At 43.8% G+C, this 22,346-nt stretch overlaps 1 protein-coding gene across 4 annotated transcripts in view; it reads left to right on the top strand.

Annotated features, from left to right (window-relative positions):
- The window catches only part of aff2 (AF4/FMR2 family, member 2), a 452,626-nt gene that overhangs the window by 279,815 nt on the left and 150,465 nt on the right, over positions 1-22,346 (top strand). For 3 of the 4 annotated variants that reach the window (XM_055643996.1, XM_055643997.1, XM_055643999.1), the window contains 3 exons: positions 13,364-13,450; positions 17,706-17,742; positions 18,689-18,740. In XM_055643996.1, the coding sequence (XP_055499971.1) occupies positions 13,364-13,450; positions 17,706-17,742; positions 18,689-18,740 (176 nt within the window). The remainder of the gene's footprint in view (positions 1-13,363; positions 13,451-17,705; positions 17,743-18,688; positions 18,741-22,346) is intronic. The other variant, XM_055643998.1, reaches the window with a different exon arrangement.

The following is a 22,346-nucleotide window of genomic DNA, read 5'->3' on the forward strand; positions in this document are numbered from 1 at the left end:
AGGTTTGTATAGGTTCAGTACATATCACATGTACTGAGGAACTTTCGTGTTCGTTTTCTAGGTCTGCACAAAACTTGAGAATCTTTAATTTACAACAGAAGTCTTTAATGCTTTGCTCAATGCTGGCAGCAAGACAAGTCAAAAATGGCTGTGGCACACACACAGACAGGATAAACTATATACAAAACATCTGCCTTTGTCCTGTGCAGCGCCACCTGCTGCACGGGAGGAGCAACGGGTCCTCCCACCCCACACAACTCTACCAAACATCACAGGAACAGTTTGTTTTGCATGGTATCCCAAAATATTGGAAATACCATACAAAGATATAATCAGTTCAAACTCAAGTACAATAGATGGAGCAAAAGGGTAAGGTACAGAGTTTAGTTGTCAAAATTGTAGTGTATCGTAGCATATCAGTTCAGCATGGACAGGTTGGGCTGAAGGGCCTGTTTCCATGCTGTAAGGCTCTATGAGTTTAAGGAATCTATTCCCACTAATTCATTTGCAGGCCATGATAACAGATAAAGAAAGACTACATCACTCACTCTTCGTGACTCAGCTCGGGCTGAACATCACAGCAAAATCAGGTTGAAAATACGTCGGGTGGAGATTGCTGTTTAGCACTGGGGCCTGCACCAGCAGTGTGCGTGGTGTACGCTGTGCATTTCAAATGATCATACAGACGTCATTAGAATCCGGGTAACGTGTGCGCTGGCAGAGTCAATCACACAGCACCGTCAGCCCTGGAGACAGCTGTGGGAAGATGTGATGAGAAATAGCTGTATCCAAGCAACATGGCATTTAGTCACCGGCAGTGACTAACACCACATCCTGAATGATTGAGTCCTATATATAGAGATAGAAAATATAAATATATACACACACACACGCACGCACACACACACACACACACACACACACACACACACACACACACACACACACACACACACACACACACACACACACACACACACACACAAACGTACATATACACACACGCACATATACACACACATATAGACGTGTGTGTGTGTAGCTTATGAAAATTTAACAAATCATAATGATTGAGTCCTATATATATACCTCAGAGAGAGAGAGATATGTGTGTATGCATTTATATATATTGATTGATATATTATACACACATGTGTGTATGTGTATACACATATATGCATAAATATCAGCTATATATATATATATATATATATATATCATATATGCGTGCATTTGCTCGTAAAATACTCAATTATATCTATGTATATATATATATGGTGGTTTATGAGCAATTGCTATTTTTTTAGTTAAAGCAATTAAGGTGAAGTCTTAGAAAGATACAGCAGGGAAACAGGCCCTTCAGCACACTGAGTCCATGTTGACCATCAGCCAAGTGCATCTTACATGAATCCCATTTTATTATCCTCACATTCTCTACATAGTGAAGGCAATTTACAGACGGCCAGTTATTCTACAAAACTGCACGGGTACGCCTTTGGCCTGTAGGAGGAAACCAGAGCACCCAGAGGAAACCCACGCAATCACAGGGAGAAAGTGCAAACTCTGTACAGACAGCACCGGAGGTCAGGATCGAACCCGTGCCTCTGGCGCTGTGAGGCAGCAGCTTTACCCACTGCACAGGGGCGGAAATTGCTATCAGAACATGGGAGAGACAACATTTCTTGGTGGCCGCATGTGCACAGATGCGAGGCTTCGGTCGTGGGCCCTGTGGACGATAACATTGGGAACTGACCTGGTTGGTGACCAACTCCGAACTCTAGCAACAGCAGCTTCGTCCGCCCTGAATTGTGGGGCTTCAATCGGCCAGTTTGCAGGGCCTTTCATCGCCCGGATTTAACATCGGGAGCCTCGATCACCTCTATGCAGCAATTTGACCGCAGGGCGATGGAAGATCCCGCGGGCGATTTTAAGCCACGGCGTGCGATGTAAGGCCCAGCGAATGAGTCGATTCAAGCTCCGCTCTATGATCTTAGCTCCACCAGGACGTCTCCCTCCTCCAATCACCGCACTCCACCCTCAGTCCTACCCCCCTCTTTCCACCTCTGATCGACACCTCCCTCCTCCGGTCATCGCGCTGAATCATCATGTCCCACCCCCTCCCCACTGCCTGCTGACCGACGTCTCTCTCGTCCAATCGGCGCGCTCAATCATCAGTCCCACCCGAACTGACTCGCGGAAAGCAGAGATTTTTAATTGTTTTTTTCACCAAAGTTCAAAATCCAGATTACAAAATATGGGGAGATTTGTCCCCCACCTCTCAAAACATGGTGGGGACGTGGCACTCTTGCCCCCCCCGGGATTTCCGCCGATGCCACTGCACCTCATCCCGTGTAGACATAAATGAGTACATGGGAGACAAAGAAATGTTCATGACTTTAGGAACAAATCACATTTGTATTAATTAGCTTTTATCCCGGCTGTGTTGATTTTTGTGTTAGCCAAATAATATTTTTTGTTGAGTACCTTGAAAAATTCCTGTCAGGAATCGAGTTGCTTTCATGGAATTTCATACTTGTTTTGATGCTTCCTGCCCTGGGAGTGTGTCTGCTAGTGAAGGAGACTAGCAGGAGCCAGCTGGACAGAACACAAGGACATCAGTGAGGGAAGCAGATTGTTTTTTCTCTCGCAGTGAACAGCATGTTCTTGTCGTGACAACTTCTGGGCTGGAGACCGATAAAAAAGCAGCACTTTGAAAGCACAACACCGCAGATGCGTTAACCGTTCCAGCTGTTGCCTTCTGAAGTCAGTGGGAGTAGTTTAATCTCGAATACCTTTTCTTTTAAAGAAAGGAAAATCAGCGTTGAATTCTATCAGATAGATACGCTGGTTGCTTGATCTGTATCTCTCCCTCCACCATACCCCAGTCCGTCTCTGCTTAATGTAGCGTAAGATTTCTGCAGCCCGGTTGGACAACAGCCAACCGACGCTACAAAGAAATGCAGACTGTAACTTGGTGCCAGATTTTCTTTTTGCACAACAAACCAGTTGAGGGTGGTGTAACAGGGTCACCAGTCCCTGGGTCTCATGTAGGCTTGGTTGCTTCCTCCTCAGCTGACATTAAAAGCCGCTTGCCTCGATCCGGTGAGTCCTGCCAAGTTTCTGCGAGGGAACTGAACGGCCGACTGTGCGCCGGGGTTGGGCCGGGGGGAAGGTTGGAGGCGCCACGTGTGTTCGCGGAATGGTGGTGTGGCTCGATGTTGTCAAGCTGGAAAGGTGTGCAGAGAAGATTTACGAGGATGTTGCCACGACTCGATGGCATGAGCTACAGGGAAATGTTGAGCAGGCTAGGACTGTATTCCTTGGAGTGCAGGAGGATGAGGGGTGATCTTATAGAGGTGTACAAAATAATGAGAGGAATGGATCGGGTGGACACACAGTCTCTTGCCAAGTGTAGGGGAATCATGAAACAGAGGACAAAGATTTAAGGCCAGCGGTGAAAGATGTAATAAGAACCTGAAGGATAACTTTTTTCACACAAAGGATGGTGGGTGTGTGGAACGCGCTGCCGGACGAGGTAGTTGAGGCAGGTACTATTACAATGTTTCAGAAACAATTAGACAAGTTCATGGACAGGATATGTTTGGAGGGATATGGGCAAAAAACAGGCAGGTGGGGCTAGTATAGATGGAGGACCTGAGATGAAAAGATAGACGGTCCAAGATAAATGGAATAAAGAGTTGTGAATTGTGAAGAGGAGGGGTTCAATCCTGATTCAATCTGAAGAAAGGTCTCAACTTTACCTATCTTGCCCTCCAGAGACGCTGCCTGACCCACTGAGTTACTCCAACATTTTGGGTTGTTTTTTATAATGTAAACCAGCATCTGCAGTTCCTTGTTTCTACACGGAAGGTTATTACCACTGGCTCACAGAATTCTGGTGGTTTCACCTTTGACCTCTGATCCTTCCATCTATGAAATGGTGTTGAAAGCATAAGGCCAAAATTGGAGGACGTTTATTCATTGACCAACACCAAAAACGCAGATTAAGTTGATATATCATGTTGGAGTTTGGGGTTTCTTGTTGCGCGCCCATTGCAGCTGCTATTCAAGCGGTTCAACACTGACAATATTGCAAAATGCGTTGGCACATTTAGAGGATGAGAGAGACATTGTGGTGATGTTACATCCTTGATTTATTTATTTCCTTTATTCTCTTTCTCTCCAAATCCTCACAATCCACAATCAGTCTGAAAAAGTGTCCCGACCTGAAATGTCGCCTATATCCATATTCTCCAGAGACGCTGCCTGACCCGCTGAGTTACTCTGGCACTTTATGACTTTTTTTGTAATCCAGCATCTGCTGTTCCTTGTGTCTGCATTGTCTTCTCTGTTCAGCCCTGATGTTCTCAATACCATTCTGGATGTACCTTTGCTCATGGGCCAGAGATTCACAGGAGTTCGAGGGGATGTTGCATTTTTCAAGGAGGCTTTGGGACCACCTGTAACTCTTTTCCATTCTCCGCCTGGCGATGTCTTCATGTGCAGGAGCGCAGATTAGCGTGTGTAGTCTTGGACACAAAAATGACCTTGAGCAAAACACACAAAAATTAAACACTTAAATCTTTTCTCTCATGCTCCTGTCCAAATGTGTTTTTTAGATTATATTATTGTACTCACCATCCCCATTTCCTCTAGCAGATGGTTCTACATACCCATCACCCTATCTGTGAAAATTATGCCCCACAGACCTCATTTAAATCTTTCCCCTCTTACATGAAACTCATGGCCTTTAGTTTAAATCTTCCCAACTTTGACTATCTATCTTCCTTCTGCTCGTGGGGAAAAAATCCCCCGCCTTTCTGGGTGTAGCTTCCATGATTGGGCGGCACAGTGGCGCAGCTCGTAGAGTTGGTGCCTCATAGCGCCAGTGACCAGGGGTTCAATGCTTACCTCAGAAGTGTGCAGTTTCTCCCTGTGACTCCTTGGTTTTCCTCTGGGTGCTCCGGTCTTCTCCCACATCCCAAAGACGGGAAGTGTTTCCCCCATTCTAAAGATCAGCTCTACTTCAACAGGCACTGTCTAGGAGGTGAAATGAAACATTGCAGTATCAGGGATTGAGAAAAGTGTCAAAAAGGGCAGCACAGTAGTGCAGTGATCGACCTGCTGCCTTACAGCACCAGGTGCAGTCTGTATATGGGGTTTGTGCATTCTCCCTGTGACTGCGTATGTTTTCTCCGGGTGCTCCGGTTTCTTCCCACACTCCCAAGGTTTGTAGATTAATTGGCTTCGGTAAAATTATAAACTGTTCCTAGTGTGTAGGTAGTGATGGTGTACAGGGTGATCGCTGGTCGGCGCGGACTCAGTTGGCTGAAGGGCCTTTTTCCGTGCTGTATCTTTAAAGTCTAAAGAAGTGGGAGTTGATCCAATTTTGATCTCCAAGGCCACAGTCATGCGCATCTTGATTTTTATTGCATTATTGAAAAATACAGCATGGAAATAGGCCCTTTGGCCCACCGAGTCTATGCTGACCATCGATCACCTGTGCACACTAGTTTTATGTTATCCCACTTTTGCAACCACTCTCCACAAACTCAGGGAAAGTTACAGAGGCCAATTAACTTACAATCCCACACAACTCTGGGGCATTGCTTTTTGTAGAAGGAAAACCAATTTGCATTTAAATGTAGTGTTGAACAATTTTCAGGATGTCACGCTACAATTTCAAAGACAATAAAGTATGTTATGAAGTGTGGCCAAAGTGATGATAGAAAAAAAATTAAACCAATTTCCGTTCAGCATGCTCCTTCAGATGCTGTGTGATAAGAATCTATAGCAGTAAACAGGAAATGCAGTTATGATGAAGGGAATCAGGCCCAAAAGATCGACCATTTCTTTTGCAGATGCTGCCGGACCTGTTGAGTTTTCCTGAATTTCTCCACATATTTCAGATTTCAAATTTGGCCTTTTTTTTTTTTGTCCTTCACCTGTTAGTTTGCTGTGATCATTTTGATTAATGGTTAAATGTTGAATTTAGAATGCAAACAGACCCCTCAGCCCATCGATTACCCATTCGCACTCGTTCTATGTTATCCCACTTTCCCATCCACTCTCTCCACACTAGGCACAATTTACACTAGGTCAAAAACCTACAAACCCGCGCATCTTTGGAGTGTGGGAGGAAAGTGGAGCACCCGGAGAAAACCCACGTGATCACAGCGAGAATGTACAAAATCCTGTAGTCAGGATCGAACCAAAGTCTCTGGCGCTGTAAGGCAACAACTCTACCGCTTGCGCCACTGTGCCACCATCCATCTCTCCATGGAAAAATCTGACCGAGAAAGTCAAGTACTAGGTACTCGGGAGGAAGGGTTACCTATTGCGCACTGACTATGGTGAGGTGGAACAATAATAAGAATTAGGGCTAATAATGGTATCCAACGAGGTATTGGATTTGCTGTTTGAGTGACTGTACTTGGGCTAATCTATGCCCAAATAGCACACATCCCTGGGATCTCTTAATAAAAATTAGACTGAAGGCTAATTGATGCTAGTAAACAGCAGGCACATCGTCCCAATCTCCCTGGGTGGTCCATTGCCTGCCTTGTGTGTGAACTTTGATAAAGCACTGTAAATAAATGGCTTGTTTTTTTTTCCCTGGCATGTGGAAAAGGGATAAACTATTTCGTCACATGCTGCTTTCAAAAGTACAGCAATATCTGAGGTGCCACGTGATAAATGGTCAGGCAGATGGAAGTAGGTTTACTTATTATGCTTTGATTGTAGGACTTGAGCAATAGGGAGCATAGGAAAATGAGGGGTGATTTTAAAGAGGTGTATACGATCATGAGATAAATGCACTGAGTCTTTTACCCAGAGTAGGGAAATCAAGAACCAGAGGACATAGGTTTAAGGTAAAAGGAGAAAGATTTAACAGGGACCTGAGGAGGAACTTTTTCACACAGGAAGTGCTGGGTATGTGGAGCAAGCTGCCAGAGGAGGTTGTGTAGGAAGGAAGTACAGATGCTGGAGAGTTGTAGGGTAAGGATTTAAATCATATAAGATAAATTGCAGTAAAAATTAACTTTCAGAAATAAACTTTTTTTGAGGTTAAAAAAACCACAATCCATTATATTTTTTTCAAACGCTATACAAGAGAATTAAAATCAACACACAAAATAGTTTTCTCTGTCCAGTGAGAGCAATAATTATTGGTTAAACCTCAATAAACTTCTTGTTATTTGGAGTGTCAGAGTTATGGGGATCAAACAAGGAAGTGAAGTTCAAACCAAAGAACACTCTGCAAAGAAGTACCGGTTTGTGGGTTACTTGGCTTGGTGTAAAGATAAATTGTCCCCAGTGTGTGTAGGGTAGTGTTAGGGTGTGGGGATGGCTGGTCGGTTCAGACTCGGTGGGCCAAAGGGCATGTTTCCGCACTGTACCTCTAAACTAATCACATCTTTCTTGGAGTCATGGAGTTATTCAGGATGCAAACATGCCCATTTACCCAACTCATCCATGCCATCCAAGTTGCCAAACACAGCTACTCCCACCTAGCTGTGCCTGTTCCATATGCATCTGCACAGAAAAAATGCTTTCCAATTTTTAAACATTGAGCTCTCGTTAGATCATGGCTTTCCCTCGGTGACACTTAAGACATTTTAATCAACTGTGGAGGAATAAAGAATCATTCTGAGTATTTGATTAATGTCTCAATTTTACCTTCTATGTTGCATGCACTATCATTAGGTTTATGTTCATTAGTCATAGGATCAGTATTAGGCCAGTCTACTTGTATCATGGCTGACCTATCTTTCCCAACCCCATTCTGCCTTCTCCCCATAACCCACTGTCAAACTGAAGAAGGGTCGCAACCCAAAATGTCACTTTTCTTTGTGCTCTCGAGATGCTTTCTGACCCGAGGAGTTACTCCAGCACTTTGTGGCCTTTGACAAGGATATCAGTGAACTTTGCAACAAAGCGATGGTTTCATGATCATTCAGAGCATTTGCTTATTTTTTTTATTTTACCTTCCATGCACCTGTGATGCAGAGACAACCCACAAATTTCATTTCACTAAGCAACAATCCCCAGGGTGGCTAATACTCCTTAATCAGAATTAAGGGAGGGTTATTATCTACAGAGAGAGGTTTGACAAACGTATAGTTTCCTCTGGAATAGCGGAGGTTGCAAGGAACCCTGATAGAAATGTATAATATGATGAGAGCGATAGATAATCGGTAATTAAGAAAAGGTGATTTGTTCGGTCTTCAAAGGGCAGCCCAGTGTTGCAGCTGGTAGAGCCACTGCCTCACAGCTCCAGAGACCCGGGTTCGATCCTGGCCTCAGGTGCTTTCTGTGTGGTTTGCATGTTCTCAAGAAGCAGTCATAGGTTTGGCCTGAGAGGGGAGCGAGCAGCCAGTAATTGAGGCAGATGCTATCAGTGAATGGGGTATTAGGAGAGGCCACCAGTAAATGCAGAATTATAAGGCAAAAGTATCTAACACTAGAGGGCACAGCTTTAAGGTGAGAGGGGGCATTTAAAGGAGATGTGCAGGGCAAGTTGAAGGTCAGAGGGTGGTGGGAGCCTGGGAAAGTGGGATTACACAACAAGCATGGACGGTGGTCTGAGGGGCTAATTTCCTTGCTGTATCGCTAAACTAAAGTAAAGTAAACTAAACTTAAGTACTTGGAGTGGAGGAAACCAAAGTGACTGATAATACCAAATTTGCTAGATCTTCAAAGACATTGGTGTATTTTATACTGTAAATACGATATTAAAATGTGTAAAAGAGTGTGTCATGTAGGAGTGAAAAACAGGTCAGAAGGTGTATTCTGTAATTGTGTTGGATTAGAAGGAGGGGGAGATGGTGATGAACTTTACTGTGGCATTTGACAATGGCATCCATTCAATCACTCAGGGGAAAGAGAGGAGTTGCATATTGGATCGAACCATAATATAATCCAGGTGATGGATAATTTCCCGAGAAGGTGAGAGGTTAATTAGTTACAGGAATAATCCCAGGTTTACCGGAATGTTACCTGGATTTTAAGGTATTGCCTACAAGGTGAGGGCCGCACAGTGGTGCAGCGGTAGAGTTGCTACCTTACAGTGCCAGAGACCCGGGTTCGATCCTGACATTGGGCGCTGTCTGTACTGAGTTTGTATTCTCCCTGTAACTGTGTGGGTTTTCTCCGGGTGCTCCAGTTTCCTCCCACACTCTAGTGCAGACCTGTAAATTATTTGGCTTCAGTAAAGTTGTAAATTGTCCCGTAGTTTGTAGGATAATGCTAGCGTATGGGGATCGCTGGTTGGCGTGAACTTGGTGGGTCGAAGGGCCTGGTTCCACGCTGTATGGCTACAATTAAGAGAAGTTGGATGAACTTGCATGCAGTTCTGGTCGCCACAATTCAGGAAGGATGTGGAGTCTTTGGAAAGGGTAAAGAAAAAGTTTACCAGAATCCTGCCTGGATTAGAAGCTATTAGCTCCAGGGAGAAGTTGGACAGACTTGGACTGTTTTCTCTGGAGCGCTGAAGGTTGAGGTGTGACCTGATAGAAGTATATAAAATTATAAGAGGCATAGACATAGTAGACAGTCAGAAACTGTCTCCTAGAGTGAAAGTGTCAAACACTAGGGGACATGGATTTAAGGTGAGAGGGGGAAAACTTAAAGGAAATGTGTACGACAAGTTGTTTACACAAAGGGTGCTGGGTGCTTGGAACATGCTGCCAGGATGGTGGTGGAGGCAGATACGATAGTGGCGTTTAAGAGGCTGTCTGATAAGCACATGGAAATTGAGGAAATGAAGGGAGATGGATTATGTGCAGGTAGATGTGATTACTTCATCTTGGCATCGTGTTCGTCATGGACATTGTGGGCCAAAGGGCCTGTTCCTGTGCTGTACTGTTCTATGTTCTAAAACATGCCACCAAATTGTTTGCACTATTTGGTGGGCTTTAAGCTTGCTTGCTGTGGTGTGGCTTTTACAAGTGGAAGGGCCAGGAGGTTTAGGTCGTGCTCCAGTGAGGCCCCTGTTTGCCGACTGCTTTCACAGGCTTGTGTCTGTAGTATTGCACGATAGATTGTTGCTGCCCGATTTGGCCACTGATCTTACTTTCTCTGTGTGGGATTTTAACCAAGGCTGTTTCCCTTCAGCTGCAAAGAAGTTCTTTAACTCCTTCACTGGCACTACTTAATTTATGCCAACTTTGACTTTAGTTAACTCTAAAGGAGGGGATAATAAATGATTGGGCGTCTACCTATTGTAAACTTTAGACCACCTGGGAGCATTTAGCATGGTCAAAAAGAAAAAGACTCCTGCGCTACTTCAACGTAGGCAAGGATACTATGTTGAGTTGGCCTCTTTCCACATGTCTGCCACAATGCATAAAACTCTTCATTTATTAGCTCCCTTTCCCATTCCCATGCTGACATGGTCTAAAGAACGGTCTTGACGCAAAACATCACTGATTCCTTTTCTCCAGAGATGCTGCCTGACCCACTGATTTACACCTGCAATCTGTGTCTATCATGGGTGTAAACCTGCATCTCCAGTTCCTTCCTACCCATACTGACCTTTCTGTCCTTGGCCTCCTCCACTGTCAGTGGGAGACCACACGTAAAATGGGGAAAGATCACCTCATATTTCACACGGGCACCTTACAACCCACCTTACATCCCTCTTTCCCCCTCCCTCTCCCACCCTAGTTGTCCTACCAGTTCCACTGTTTACATCCCAATATCCCTTTGTCTTCACCTCTTCCACAGTCAACAACGGTCTATTATGGATTCCACGGTTCCACCCTTCTTTGGTGATCTTTTGTCGGCCCAGATATTTTCTGGCCTTCACCTCCCTCCAGTTCCCCCGACTGAGCTGTGAAAGGCGGTAGTTAAGGCAGGTACAATAACAACATTTAAAAGACACTTGGAGAAGTACATGGATAGGAAAGGCATAGAGGGATATGGGCCAAACACGGCCAAATGGGCTAATCTAGTTGGGGCATCTTGGTCGCCGTGGACAAGTTGGTCTGAAGGATCTGTTAATGTGCAGTATGACTCTATGACTCTATAGCTCATTTTGTGTAGCATGTTTCAGCACTATTCATTGAGGAATTTCAGTTCCTCAAAATGGTTAAAACAATAAATAACAGTCTTTATTTTGTTGTGTACGAACTCAGATTAATACTTGAACAAGAGGCCCACAAATTTCACACGAACAGCTCATCACAGCTGAAACAACTGTAATGGAATTGGTTGGATGAATGTTAGGCAGAGCAATGTTATCTTGCCTCGATCTCATTATTCCAAGGGATCGCCGCAGTTGCCTTGGCAAGTGGCGTGACACAGTGGCACACCTGGTGGAGCTGCTGCTTCAAAGCGCCAGAGACCCTGATTCGAACCTGACCTCGGGTGCTGCCCGTGTGGAGTTTGCACGTTCTATCTATAGGTTTCCTCCAGATGCTCCAATTTCCCGCCACATCCCAAAGACATGTGGCTTTTAAGAATAATATTCCATGATAATTTGCTTGTAATTAGAAGGTTGAGAAAGTGGGATAGCATTGAACTAGCGTGAACAGGTGATCATTGGTCAGCGTGGACTCATTAGGCTGAAGGGCCTGTTTCCATGCTGTATCTTTAACCTAATTTAAGTTAAACAGGTGAACAAGGCTGTCTTATCTGAAAAACAGCACCTCCATGAGAAGTACTTCACACAAGTGTTAACCAAGACTGGGGGGCTCCAGTCCCAAAGTGGGAAGTGAACTTAGAAAACCTGGCTAGGAAGATCTAAACCAAACTGACATGAGCATTATTAGCATAACTTTCAGGTCCCTCGTCACAGAGTCAAGAGATGTATCACACCATCAGGCCAATGAACAAAAATAATAACCAAGTTTCGGATATTCCAAAAAGCAGCAGGTGTAGGTACAAGAAACTCCAGATGCTGGTTTATTAAAAAAAGTCATAAAATGCTCGATTAACTCAGCAGGACAGGCAGCATCACTGGAGAATATGGATAGGTGACATTTCTGGTTAGGACCCTTCTTCAGACTGATTGTGGTGGTAGGAGGTTGGAAGAGTGGAGGAGCAGAACAAAGCTTAGCGAGTAATAGGTGGATACAGGTGAGGATGGTTTTTGATAGGCAGATGATTCGACAAATGTCAAGGAGAAAAGATAAAAGGTGTGAGATAAAGATTTATTCTAATTCAGCTACACTGACTGCTTAATCCCATTGTGATATTGTGTCTGAAGAAGGGTCCTGACCTGAAACTTCACCTACCCATGTTCTCCAGAGATGCTGGGTCCGTCAGGCAGTGGGTCAGGCAGCATCTCTAGAGAAAAGGAATAGGTGACGTTTCAGGTTGAGACCCTTCTTCAGTCAGAGACTGAGAGTCAGGGAGGGGAAAACTAGAGGTATGTGAAGGTACAGAACAAAGCAGATCCTGCATCAGTGGAAAGGTGGAGCCGACAATGGTCCATTGTTGGCTGGGAACGAGGACCCGCTGAGTTACTCCAGCACCTTGTGTCCTTTTGTGGCAAATTACAGCACAGATCTATAGAATAATTTGCATCCCACTGAAATAACTTTACATTTCGACACAAGTATTTGAACTTATGGACTGTGCTTTTAAAATTGGAAACTGAAAGAAATGGAAAGCCCTAGAGGCATGCTCGTGGTGTATGTTCATCACTGGCTCTATACTTATTTTCACACTGTTGAATTTGATATTACGCTGCAGCCATTGCAATAGCAATCACCTTTATAGTTTCCGCACTGTACCTGCCAAGTCCTTAAGCATTTCCAATGCAGTGTTTAGCAGCGCCTTTAAGCCAGGCTTCCTTAGGTGTAAGGTGAGTTGATCGAACAGTCGGAAACATGTATAATAACACTAAAGAAAGGCTATGATTGGGCTCGGGAAGAACTGTCTTCTAAGAACAAAGCGATTTTGGATTTCAGAGACTGCATCTCATTAGCCCGAAGCTACACACAGCTGAGATCTGTGTTCTTTCGCCTACACATCTAATGGAGCATTGAGTATAGAGTATCTCATTTATGCAAAATGCCTGTGACAGCTTAGTGTCCCATATCATCAGCACATTTCTAAGAAATAGGATATAGCTTTTAGTTAAATCTTTCTTTTTTTTTAATTGCCTCAGTGATTATGTTCTGCTGAAGTGTATGTTAGCACTGTAACCCATTGCTTGCGCGTACAAAATAAACTCATAAAGAACAATGTAATGGTAAGATCTGGTTTTCCCATTTCATTTTGTGCCCTCACATTAATATGGTGAAGGTGCTGTGGGCAGTGAGTGTTTACTGGAGACTGCTGTAATGGTCGCAGTTTAACACGCTGTGAAGTGGGTCACAAATCGATTTGTGAAATTGTTTTCTTTTCACTGCAGGAGATGACACATTCATGGCCTCCTCCCCTAACTGCGATACACACACCTGGCAAGGCTGAGACAACCAAGTTCCCGATCCCAAGCAAGGTAGGGATTTGCCACGGGGCAGGCACCGACAAGGGGTGGGGAGCCTCGAAAAAGACAACTCTCTTGAACACGACCTGGCTCAAAAATAAAACCTGGTTGCACCTACCAGGGCAGAAAAAACAGAGGTTAACAATAAAATGGAGGTTTACAGTTTACGGGGAAGATAAATAATTGCATGACAGAGTAGACTTGATGGGCCAAATAGCTTAATTCTGCTCCTATGATGTTTGTACATGATAAAAGCCAGTGTGCGCTTTAGACTTTAGAGATACAGCATGGAAACAGGCCCTTCGGCCCACCAAGTCCGCGCTGAGCAGCGATCACCCCATATACTAGCATTATCCTACACACTAGGGACAATTTACAGAAGCCAATTAACCTACAAACCCGAACATCTTTGGAATGCCGACATACAGATGAGAATCTTAAAGTATACTTTAGTTTAGTTTAGAGATACAGTGTGGAAAGAGACCCTTCCACAACCTAGTCCACGGAGACCAGCGATCACCCCGTACACTAGAACTATCCTACACGATAGGGACAATTTACACCAAAATCAGATATATGTTCAGCCTAAGGATATGATATCTCTTGAGCAACCTTCACCAAATGTTAATGGTTCATGGATCAAATGGAGCTATCAAGGCTGATGGAGATAGAAGATAGACACAAAATGCTGGAGTAACTCAGCGGTCTGTGGAATTCTCTGCCTCAGAGGGCAGTGGAGGCAGGTTCTCTGGATTCTTTCAAGAGAGAGCTAGATAGGGCTCTTAAAAATAGCAGGGGAGTCAGGGGATATGGGGAGAAGGCAGGAATCGGGTACTGATTGGGGATGATCAGCCATGATCACATTGAATGGCGGTGCTGGCTGCTAAGGGCCAAATGGCCTACTCGTGCACCTATTGTCTAATGTCTATTGTCTATTGGGACAGGCAGCATCTCTGGAGAGAAGGAATGGATGGCATTTCGGGTCAAGACCCTCTTCAGACTGAGAGTCAGGGGACAGGGAAATTAGAGATATGGAAGGATGAGGTGTGAAAACAGCAGGTCAAAGCAGATGATTCTCAAAGAAATGTAAAATTGTTCATTGTTGGCTTTGGGGAAGGTAAAATTGAGGCATACAAACAGTAAAATCAATAAGGAAGACAGTGAAATTGGTTACTTGGGAATTATTTATTTTGTTGGGTATATGAGAAATGCAGAGAAAATTATGCAAAGATAGGCGAGAGGAATTCTTGTGCAGAGCATCAAGTCATTAATTCACAGAGCACGCTGGATTGCTGGCTCGTTTCCTAAATCCATGTTCCCATCTCCTATGGTTGAGTTGTATCTGGCAATATAACTACAGAGTCACTGCACCCCCAGGCAACTCATTGTGTCCATAATGCTTTGAGATTAAAATAAAGAGTTGCATTTATGAACCATTCCATAACTTCGGCTGGCCCCAAAGCAACTTTACAGCTAATAAACCACCTTTTAAAGTGTGGTCACTGATGTAGTGTGAGAAATCTGGCAGCCAAAGTGCCTATGGTATAATTCCAGAAACAGCAATGAGATAAGGTGTCAGAGTAAACAATTTTTACTGACATTGTTAGAGGAATAAATATTGGCCATGTTACAAAAGAGAGCGGCCTTGGCCTTTATGATTAGTATCTTTGTTTCCACTTGATGGCAGAGACAGGATTTTATGTCAACAGCCTTTTGGTATTGGCATTGGTTTATTATTGTCACCTGTACTAAGGTACAATGAAATGCTTTTGTTTGTGTGTTATCCAATTCAATCAAATCATACAATATCAAGCTGTACACAACTACAACAAGAGGTTTTTTTTCGAGTCATTCAGCATAGAAACAGGCCCTCTGGCTCAACTTGCCCACACTGACCAACAAGCCTCATCTACATTTGTTCCACCTGCCTACATTTGCCCCACATCCCTCTAAACCTATCCATGTATCTGCCCAAATGTTTATTAAATTATGTGATAGTACCTGCCTCAACTACCTCCTCAGTGGAAAAGACTGTGCATTTAATCAATCTATTACTTTCATAATTTTGTATATCTCTATAAGATCACCCCTAATCCTCATGCGCTCCATGGAAGAAAGTCCTAGACTGCACAACCTCTCCCTCTTGCTCAGGCCCTCGAGTGCTAGCAACATCCTTGTACATAAGAATAAATAATCGCCATAAATAAGTGCAAAGATAAAAACACCAGAGTGCAGAACACAGTGTTGCTGAGAAAAAGTCCATGTCTGCAATGAGGTTGATTGGAAGATCGGGACTATACACTAGTCTATGGGAGGATGGTTCAGTAGTTCGTTAACAGCAGGGTAGTAGGTATTCCTGAGTCTGGTGGTATGTGTTTTCAAAGTATCTTCTGTATCTTCTGCCCAAAGGGAGAGGGGGGAAGACGAAATGGTTGGGGTGAAAAAAGGTCTTTGATTATGTTAGCTCCTTTCTCGAGGAATCCCTGACAGTGTTGCATTCATTTAGTTCCTGGATCGTACCCGAATTGGTACTAGCAACAATTCTACCCATGAATTCTGAAGGCTCAACATTGCTGCCTCACAGCACCAGAGATCTGGGTTAGATCCTGAATCCCGTGTGAAGTTTCCACGTTCTCCCTGTGACCACGAGTTTCACCAGGTTAATTCCCAGGATGGCGGGACTGTCATATGTTGATAGAATGGAGCGGCTGGGCTTGTATACTCTGGAATTTAGAAGGATGAGAAGGGATCTTATTGAAAAATAAGATTATTAAGCGTTTGGACACGCTAGAGGCAGGAAACATGTTCCCGATGTTGGGGGAGTCCAGAACCAGGGGCCACAGTTTAAGAATAAGGAGTAAGCCATTTAAAATGTAGATGAGGAAAAACTTTTTCACACAGCGGGTTGTGAATCTGAGGAATTCTCTGCCCCAGAAGACAGTGGAGGCCAATTGTCTGGATGCTTTCAAGAGAGAGTTAGATAGCAAGTCAGGGGATATGGGGAGAAGGCAGGAACAGGGTGCTGAATGTGGATGATCAGCCATGGTCACAGTGAATGGCGGTGCTGGCTTGAAGATTCGAATGGCCTACTCCTCCACCTATTGTCTATTGTCTGGGTCGACTGGATAGACTCGGCTTGTACTCGCTAGAATTTAGAAGATTGAGGGGGGATCTTATTGAAACTTACAAAATTCTTAAGGGGTTGGACAGGCTAGATGCAGGAAGATTGTTCCCGATATTGGGGAAGTCCAGAACAAGGGGTCATATTTTAAGGATAATTTGTAGGACCGAGATGAGAAAAACATTTTTCACACAGAGAGTGGTGAATCTGTGGAATTCTCTGCCACAGAAGGTAGTTGAGGCCAGTTCATTGGCTATATTTAAGAGGGAGTTAGATGTGGCCCTTGTGGCAAAAAGGATCAGGGGGTATGGAGAGAAAGAAGGCAGGTAGAGGATGCTGAGTTGGATGATCAGCCATGATCATATTGAATGGCAGAGCAGGCTCGAAGGGCCAAATGGCCTACTCCTGCACCTATTTTCTATGTTTCTATGTCTATTGTCCATTGTCTATTGTCACGTGGGTTTCCTCTGGGTGCTATGGGTTTCATCCCAAATCCCAAAGACGTGTGGGTTTTGTAAGTTAATTGGCCTCTGTAAATTGCCCCAAGTGGATGAGACAGTGGGATAACATAGAACTAGCGTGAATGGGTGATCAATGGCCAACATGGACTCAGTGGACCGAAGCATTGCATGCTCTATCGCTAAAAATCTTTAAAACTCACTCGTTGATTTAAGCCATTCATTGCTAAGTATAATTTGACTTCTTTTTCTCATATATAGCTTTTTTTTTTAACCAATTTCAAGACATACTCATCTTCCATTTGTCACTGTAGAAAAAGGTATATGGAAATCCCTTTCATAATGCGTAGGCAGCTTGGCCTTTTTAGTAATAGCTACTGCATTAAACGCTGCAGAGACATTGTTTGGATGACATAAAATGTGATTCTTTCATCAGCCACATTCTATCATCCTGATCTTTTACTCTTTCTGTTAGAAATGTGTGTTTAGTTCCGAGTCGTCCAGCTAATTAGCTGACACTGGCAAAGCAACACAATGCCATTGTGTTCTGCCTAATTGCTTTTGTATTATCAGTCATTAATTTCTGTAATCTCTCCGTGTTAAAGTTAAATGAATAAATTCTTACCTATCTTGGCTCACATTGTGTCATTCGGGATTCTGCTCTGATCTCGTGTTCTTTGTTTTATAGGATTCTCAGCATCTAACCTCTGGCTACAATGGACAAAGTAGGTCAAGTCTTATAGTCATTTTTGAAAGCAATTTAATGCTCTGCCTGTAATTAAACTTAACATTGGAATGTTAATTGCATGCTCCTGATTCTCTGATGATGGAAGGATTATTTCCCCATGATGAAGGATTATTTGTTGGGGCATGTTAACAGTTGATATTAACAGTCAGTGTCAAAACTGTAGACAGATTCTAGGTAAAACAATAACAGGGGCCTGACACTAAAAAAAAATAAAACCACAAATAATGCCAGGGAAACTCAGTGGGTTTGGCAGCATCCCTGGAGGACATGGATAGGTGATGTTTTGGGTTTGGACCCTTCTTCAGACTGAAGATTCAGGCAGAATGTGCTGGAGTAACTCAGCGGGTCAGTCAGCATCTCTGGAGGAAAGGAATAGGTGACGTTTTGGGTCGAGACCCTTCTTCAGACTGAGTGTCAGGGGAGAGGGAAACTAGAGGTATGAAAAGGGGCAGAACAAATTAGCCAGCACCGATGACTCAGGAATGGAGGAGCCCACAATGGTCCATTGTTGGCTGTGAATGAGGTGATAATGAAGGGGTATGAGCAGGGAAACGAGTAAGGTGACTAGGAGATGATTTAGGCCGCTAGAAGAAGGGACCTGACACGAAACGTCACCTACCCATGTTCTCCAGAACTTGAACAGGCAACGTTTCGGGTCAAGACCCTTTGTCAGATTGATTGTAGGGGGAGAAAGCTGGAAAACAGATGGAGGGTGTGACAAATCCTGATAGACAGATACACGTGTTAAGGGAATCTATTATAAGATGAGTCTGAAGAAGGATCATGACCCGAAATGTTACCTATCCATATTCTCCAGAGATGCTGCCTGACCCGTTGAGTTACTCCAGCACTTTGTGTCTTTTTATTTGTAAACTAGCATCTTTATTTCCTCGTGCCTGACACCCTTAATGTTTACCTTTCAGAACGATGCGATGTGCAAGGAAAGCCTCCGACCAAGTCTGCCCCGCAAAAATCGTGAGTACAACTTGCTGATTCTTTCTTTCAAAAGCTCACTCGCTTTGTCCGGGACCAAAGCTGGGCGCAAGTGTGAAGGACCTGGGTGCCCAGCGGCACAGTGGTGATGCCGTAGACTTGCTGCCTTACAGCGGCAGAGACTTGGGTTCGATCCTGATGATGCGGGTGCTGTTTGTATGGAGATTGTATGTTCTACCTGTGACTGCATGGGTTTTCTACAGGCTCTCCAGTTTCCTCCCAAACTCCAAAGAAGTGCAGGTTTGTAGGTTAATTGGTTTCGGTAAAATTGTAAATTGTCCCTGGTGTGTAGGATAGTGCTAGTGTACAAGGTGATCGCTGGTCGGCACAGACTTGCTTGGCTGAAGTGCTTATTTTCATGCTGTACAGCTCTATGACTCTGACACCCAGTGTGAAGGGACAATTAGAAACAGACATTAAATATTCCCACTGCCAGCGATATCCGTCGCAATGAACATTATGCATATATTTTAAAAAGCTCACATCAAGCCCTACCCTTCCAACTAGCCAGCTCACAAGTCAGTTGCTCAAGTTAATTAACTTTGAATGACAGATAACCTAGCTAAGGATTATCAGCAAGCTTTCACTGGCGATTTTCCCCATACAAGCAGGTACAATTTGGACAGACGTGTTGATAGGAAGGGCTTAGAGAGCTGTGGGCAAAATGCAGGCTAATAGGACGAGCCCACTATGCCAGTTTGATCGGCAGGGACAAGATGGGCGGAAGGGCCTGTTGCTGTGCTGTATGGCTCAATGATTCTCCGATTGGCATGTCTTTTAAATTTATTATCCCCATTTGCCAATCTCTCCACAGCTTCACTTTTCCCCTCTCTGTTAAGTCTGAATGTCTCCATCTCAACACTGCTCCAAACTGTCCGATTATTTTGTTTAGTACAATGTCAGATTTTTACTGGCTGCAGTCTTGTGTGATGTTCTGTTTACCTTTGCAATATTAATGGTGCTCCAAAATTAATAGGATTAGGAGAAAATAGAACACCCCTTAAACTAACAAGCCCTTGTATGGACTTTTGGCTCAACACTAGTGCAGTTGTTAAAGCTACTACCTCACAGTGCCAGAGACCCGGGTTTGATCCTGACTTCGGGCGTTGCCTGTGTGGGGTTTGCAGGTTCTCCCTGTGCCTATATTGGTTTCCTTCTCGTGCTCCATTTTCCTCCCACATCCCAAAGGTTTTATAGGTTAATTGTCCTTTGTACATGACCCCCTTGTGTGTCGGGTATGAAAGAGAAAGTGGAATAACATAGAACTATTGTGATTGGTCATCAATGGTCAACGTGGACTCAGTGGGCCGAAGGACCTGTTTCCATGCAGTATCTCTAAACTAAATTAAAGAGAGGGGAGAAATGCAGAGGAAAAATAAAATTGGATGATGTGACTAGGGCAATGGATTTGCAAAGGTACAATGGCATACAAGAACCAGTAGTTGGCTTTTAATCAGAATACTCATTCACAAGATAGAGTCATACAGCGTGGAAACTGGCCCTTCAGCCCAACTTGCCCATGCTGACAAAGATGACCAATTACACTAGTTCCACCAGCCCATATTTAGCCGATATCCCTCTAAACATTTCCTATCTGTCCAAATGTCCTTTAAATAATGTTATAGTAACTGTTTAACTTCCTCCGCTGGTATATGACTTGAACAAAATTTTTGAGCAGACCAAGCAGCATCTGTGAGGGAAATACCTCCATGTGTGACATGGTAATGAATTCAGCCCATTATATCCGTGCCAGACTCCATCCAGCAGAATAATACCACCAATCCACTCCCATTTTCCTGAATGTTACAGTTTTCAGGCTCTGATACTATCTTCTCGATGGCAGGAGTGAAAAGTGGCAAGGGTGGTGTGGGCATCTGATTGAGGCAGCGATTTTTGTTGATCCTTCGGTGGGTCAATACCCGTGATGGACTGGGCAATGTTTACCACTTTTTGCAACCTTCTTCGTTCCTGGCCGTTTGAGTTCCCAAACAAGGCCATGATGTAACTAGACAACATGCTCTCTACTGTCCACCTGTAGAGTATTTGTCAAATACCAAATCTCCTCAACCTCTAAGGAGGTGGAGCCTATGTAAGGTTTTCATTATGATCGCATCAATGTGCTGGGTCCAGGAGAAATCTTCAGAGATATACATGCCTGGGAACTTGAATTTTTTTAACTCTCTCCACCACCATCCTGTTGGTGAAGACATGTTTGTAGTTCCTCTTCTAAAGACAACAATTGGTTCCTTGGTCTTACTGACGTTGATAACACGGTTGTTGTTCTTTTACCATTCGATCTCCCTCCTATACTCTGACTCATCATCATCTGTAATTCATCCAACAATGGTGGTGTCATCAGCGAATTTAATGATGGAGTGGGAACTACGTCCAGCCACACAGTTATGGGTCTAGAATGAGAAGAGCAGGGGGCTAAGCACACAATCTTGAGGTGCTCCTGGAAGTGTTGCTGCCAATTCATACAGATTATGCTCTGTTGATGAGCTGGTCAAGGACTGCGCTGCGAGGGGTAGTGGTGGAAGCAGATATGATAGTGGCGTTTAAGAGACGTACAGTGCCATTCATAATGTTTGGGACAAAGATTCATCATTTATTTATTTGCCTCAGTACTCCACAATTTGAGATTTGTAATAGAAAAAAATCACGTGGTTTAAGTGCACATTGTCAGAATTTTAATAAAGGCAATTTTTATACATTTTGGTTTCACCATGTAGAAATTACAGCATTGTTTATACATAGTCCCCCCATTTCAGGGCACCATAATGTTTGGGGCACAGCAGTGTCATTTAAGTGAAAATAGTCATGTTTAGTATTTTGTTCCATATCCTTTGCATGCAATGACTGCTTGAAGTCTGCGATACATGGACATCACCAGTTGCTGGGTGTCTTCTCTAGTGATGCTCTGCCAGGCCTGCATTTCAGGCATCTTTTGCTTATGCTTCTTTTGGGGGCAAGTTCCCTTCAGTTTTCTCTTCAGCATATAAAAGGCATGCTCAATTGGGTTCAGATCGGGTGATTGACGGCCACTCAAGAATTGACAATTTTTTAACTTTGTAAACATCCTTTGCTGCTTTGGCAGTATGTTTGGGATCATTGTCTTGCTGTAGAATGAACCGCCGGCCAATGAGTTTTGAGGCATTTGTTTGAACATGAGCAGATAGGATATGTCTATACACTTCAGAATTCATTATGCTACTACCATCAGCAGTTGAATCAGCAATGAAGATATGTGAGCCAACACCTTCAGCAGCCATACATGCCAGGCCATAACATCCCCACCTCCGTGTTTCACAGATGAGATGGCATGCTTTGGATCTTTGGCAGTTCCTTCCCTCTTCCATACTTTGCTCTTGCCATCACTCTGATATAAATTAATACTTGTCTCATCTGTCCACAAGATCTTCTTCCAGAACTGTGGTTGCTCTTTTAAGTATTTCTTGGTAATCTGTAACCTGGCCATCCTATTTTTGCTGCTAACCAATGGTTTGCATCCTGCAGTGTAGCCTCTGTATTTCTGTTCATGAAGTCTTCTGCGGAAGGTGGTCATTGACAAATCCACACCTGAAGTGT

Source organism: Leucoraja erinacea, chromosome 12 (assembly GCF_028641065.1).
Source record: "Leucoraja erinacea ecotype New England chromosome 12, Leri_hhj_1, whole genome shotgun sequence".
In the NCBI taxonomy this organism is placed as follows: Eukaryota; Metazoa; Chordata; class Chondrichthyes; order Rajiformes; family Rajidae; genus Leucoraja; species Leucoraja erinaceus.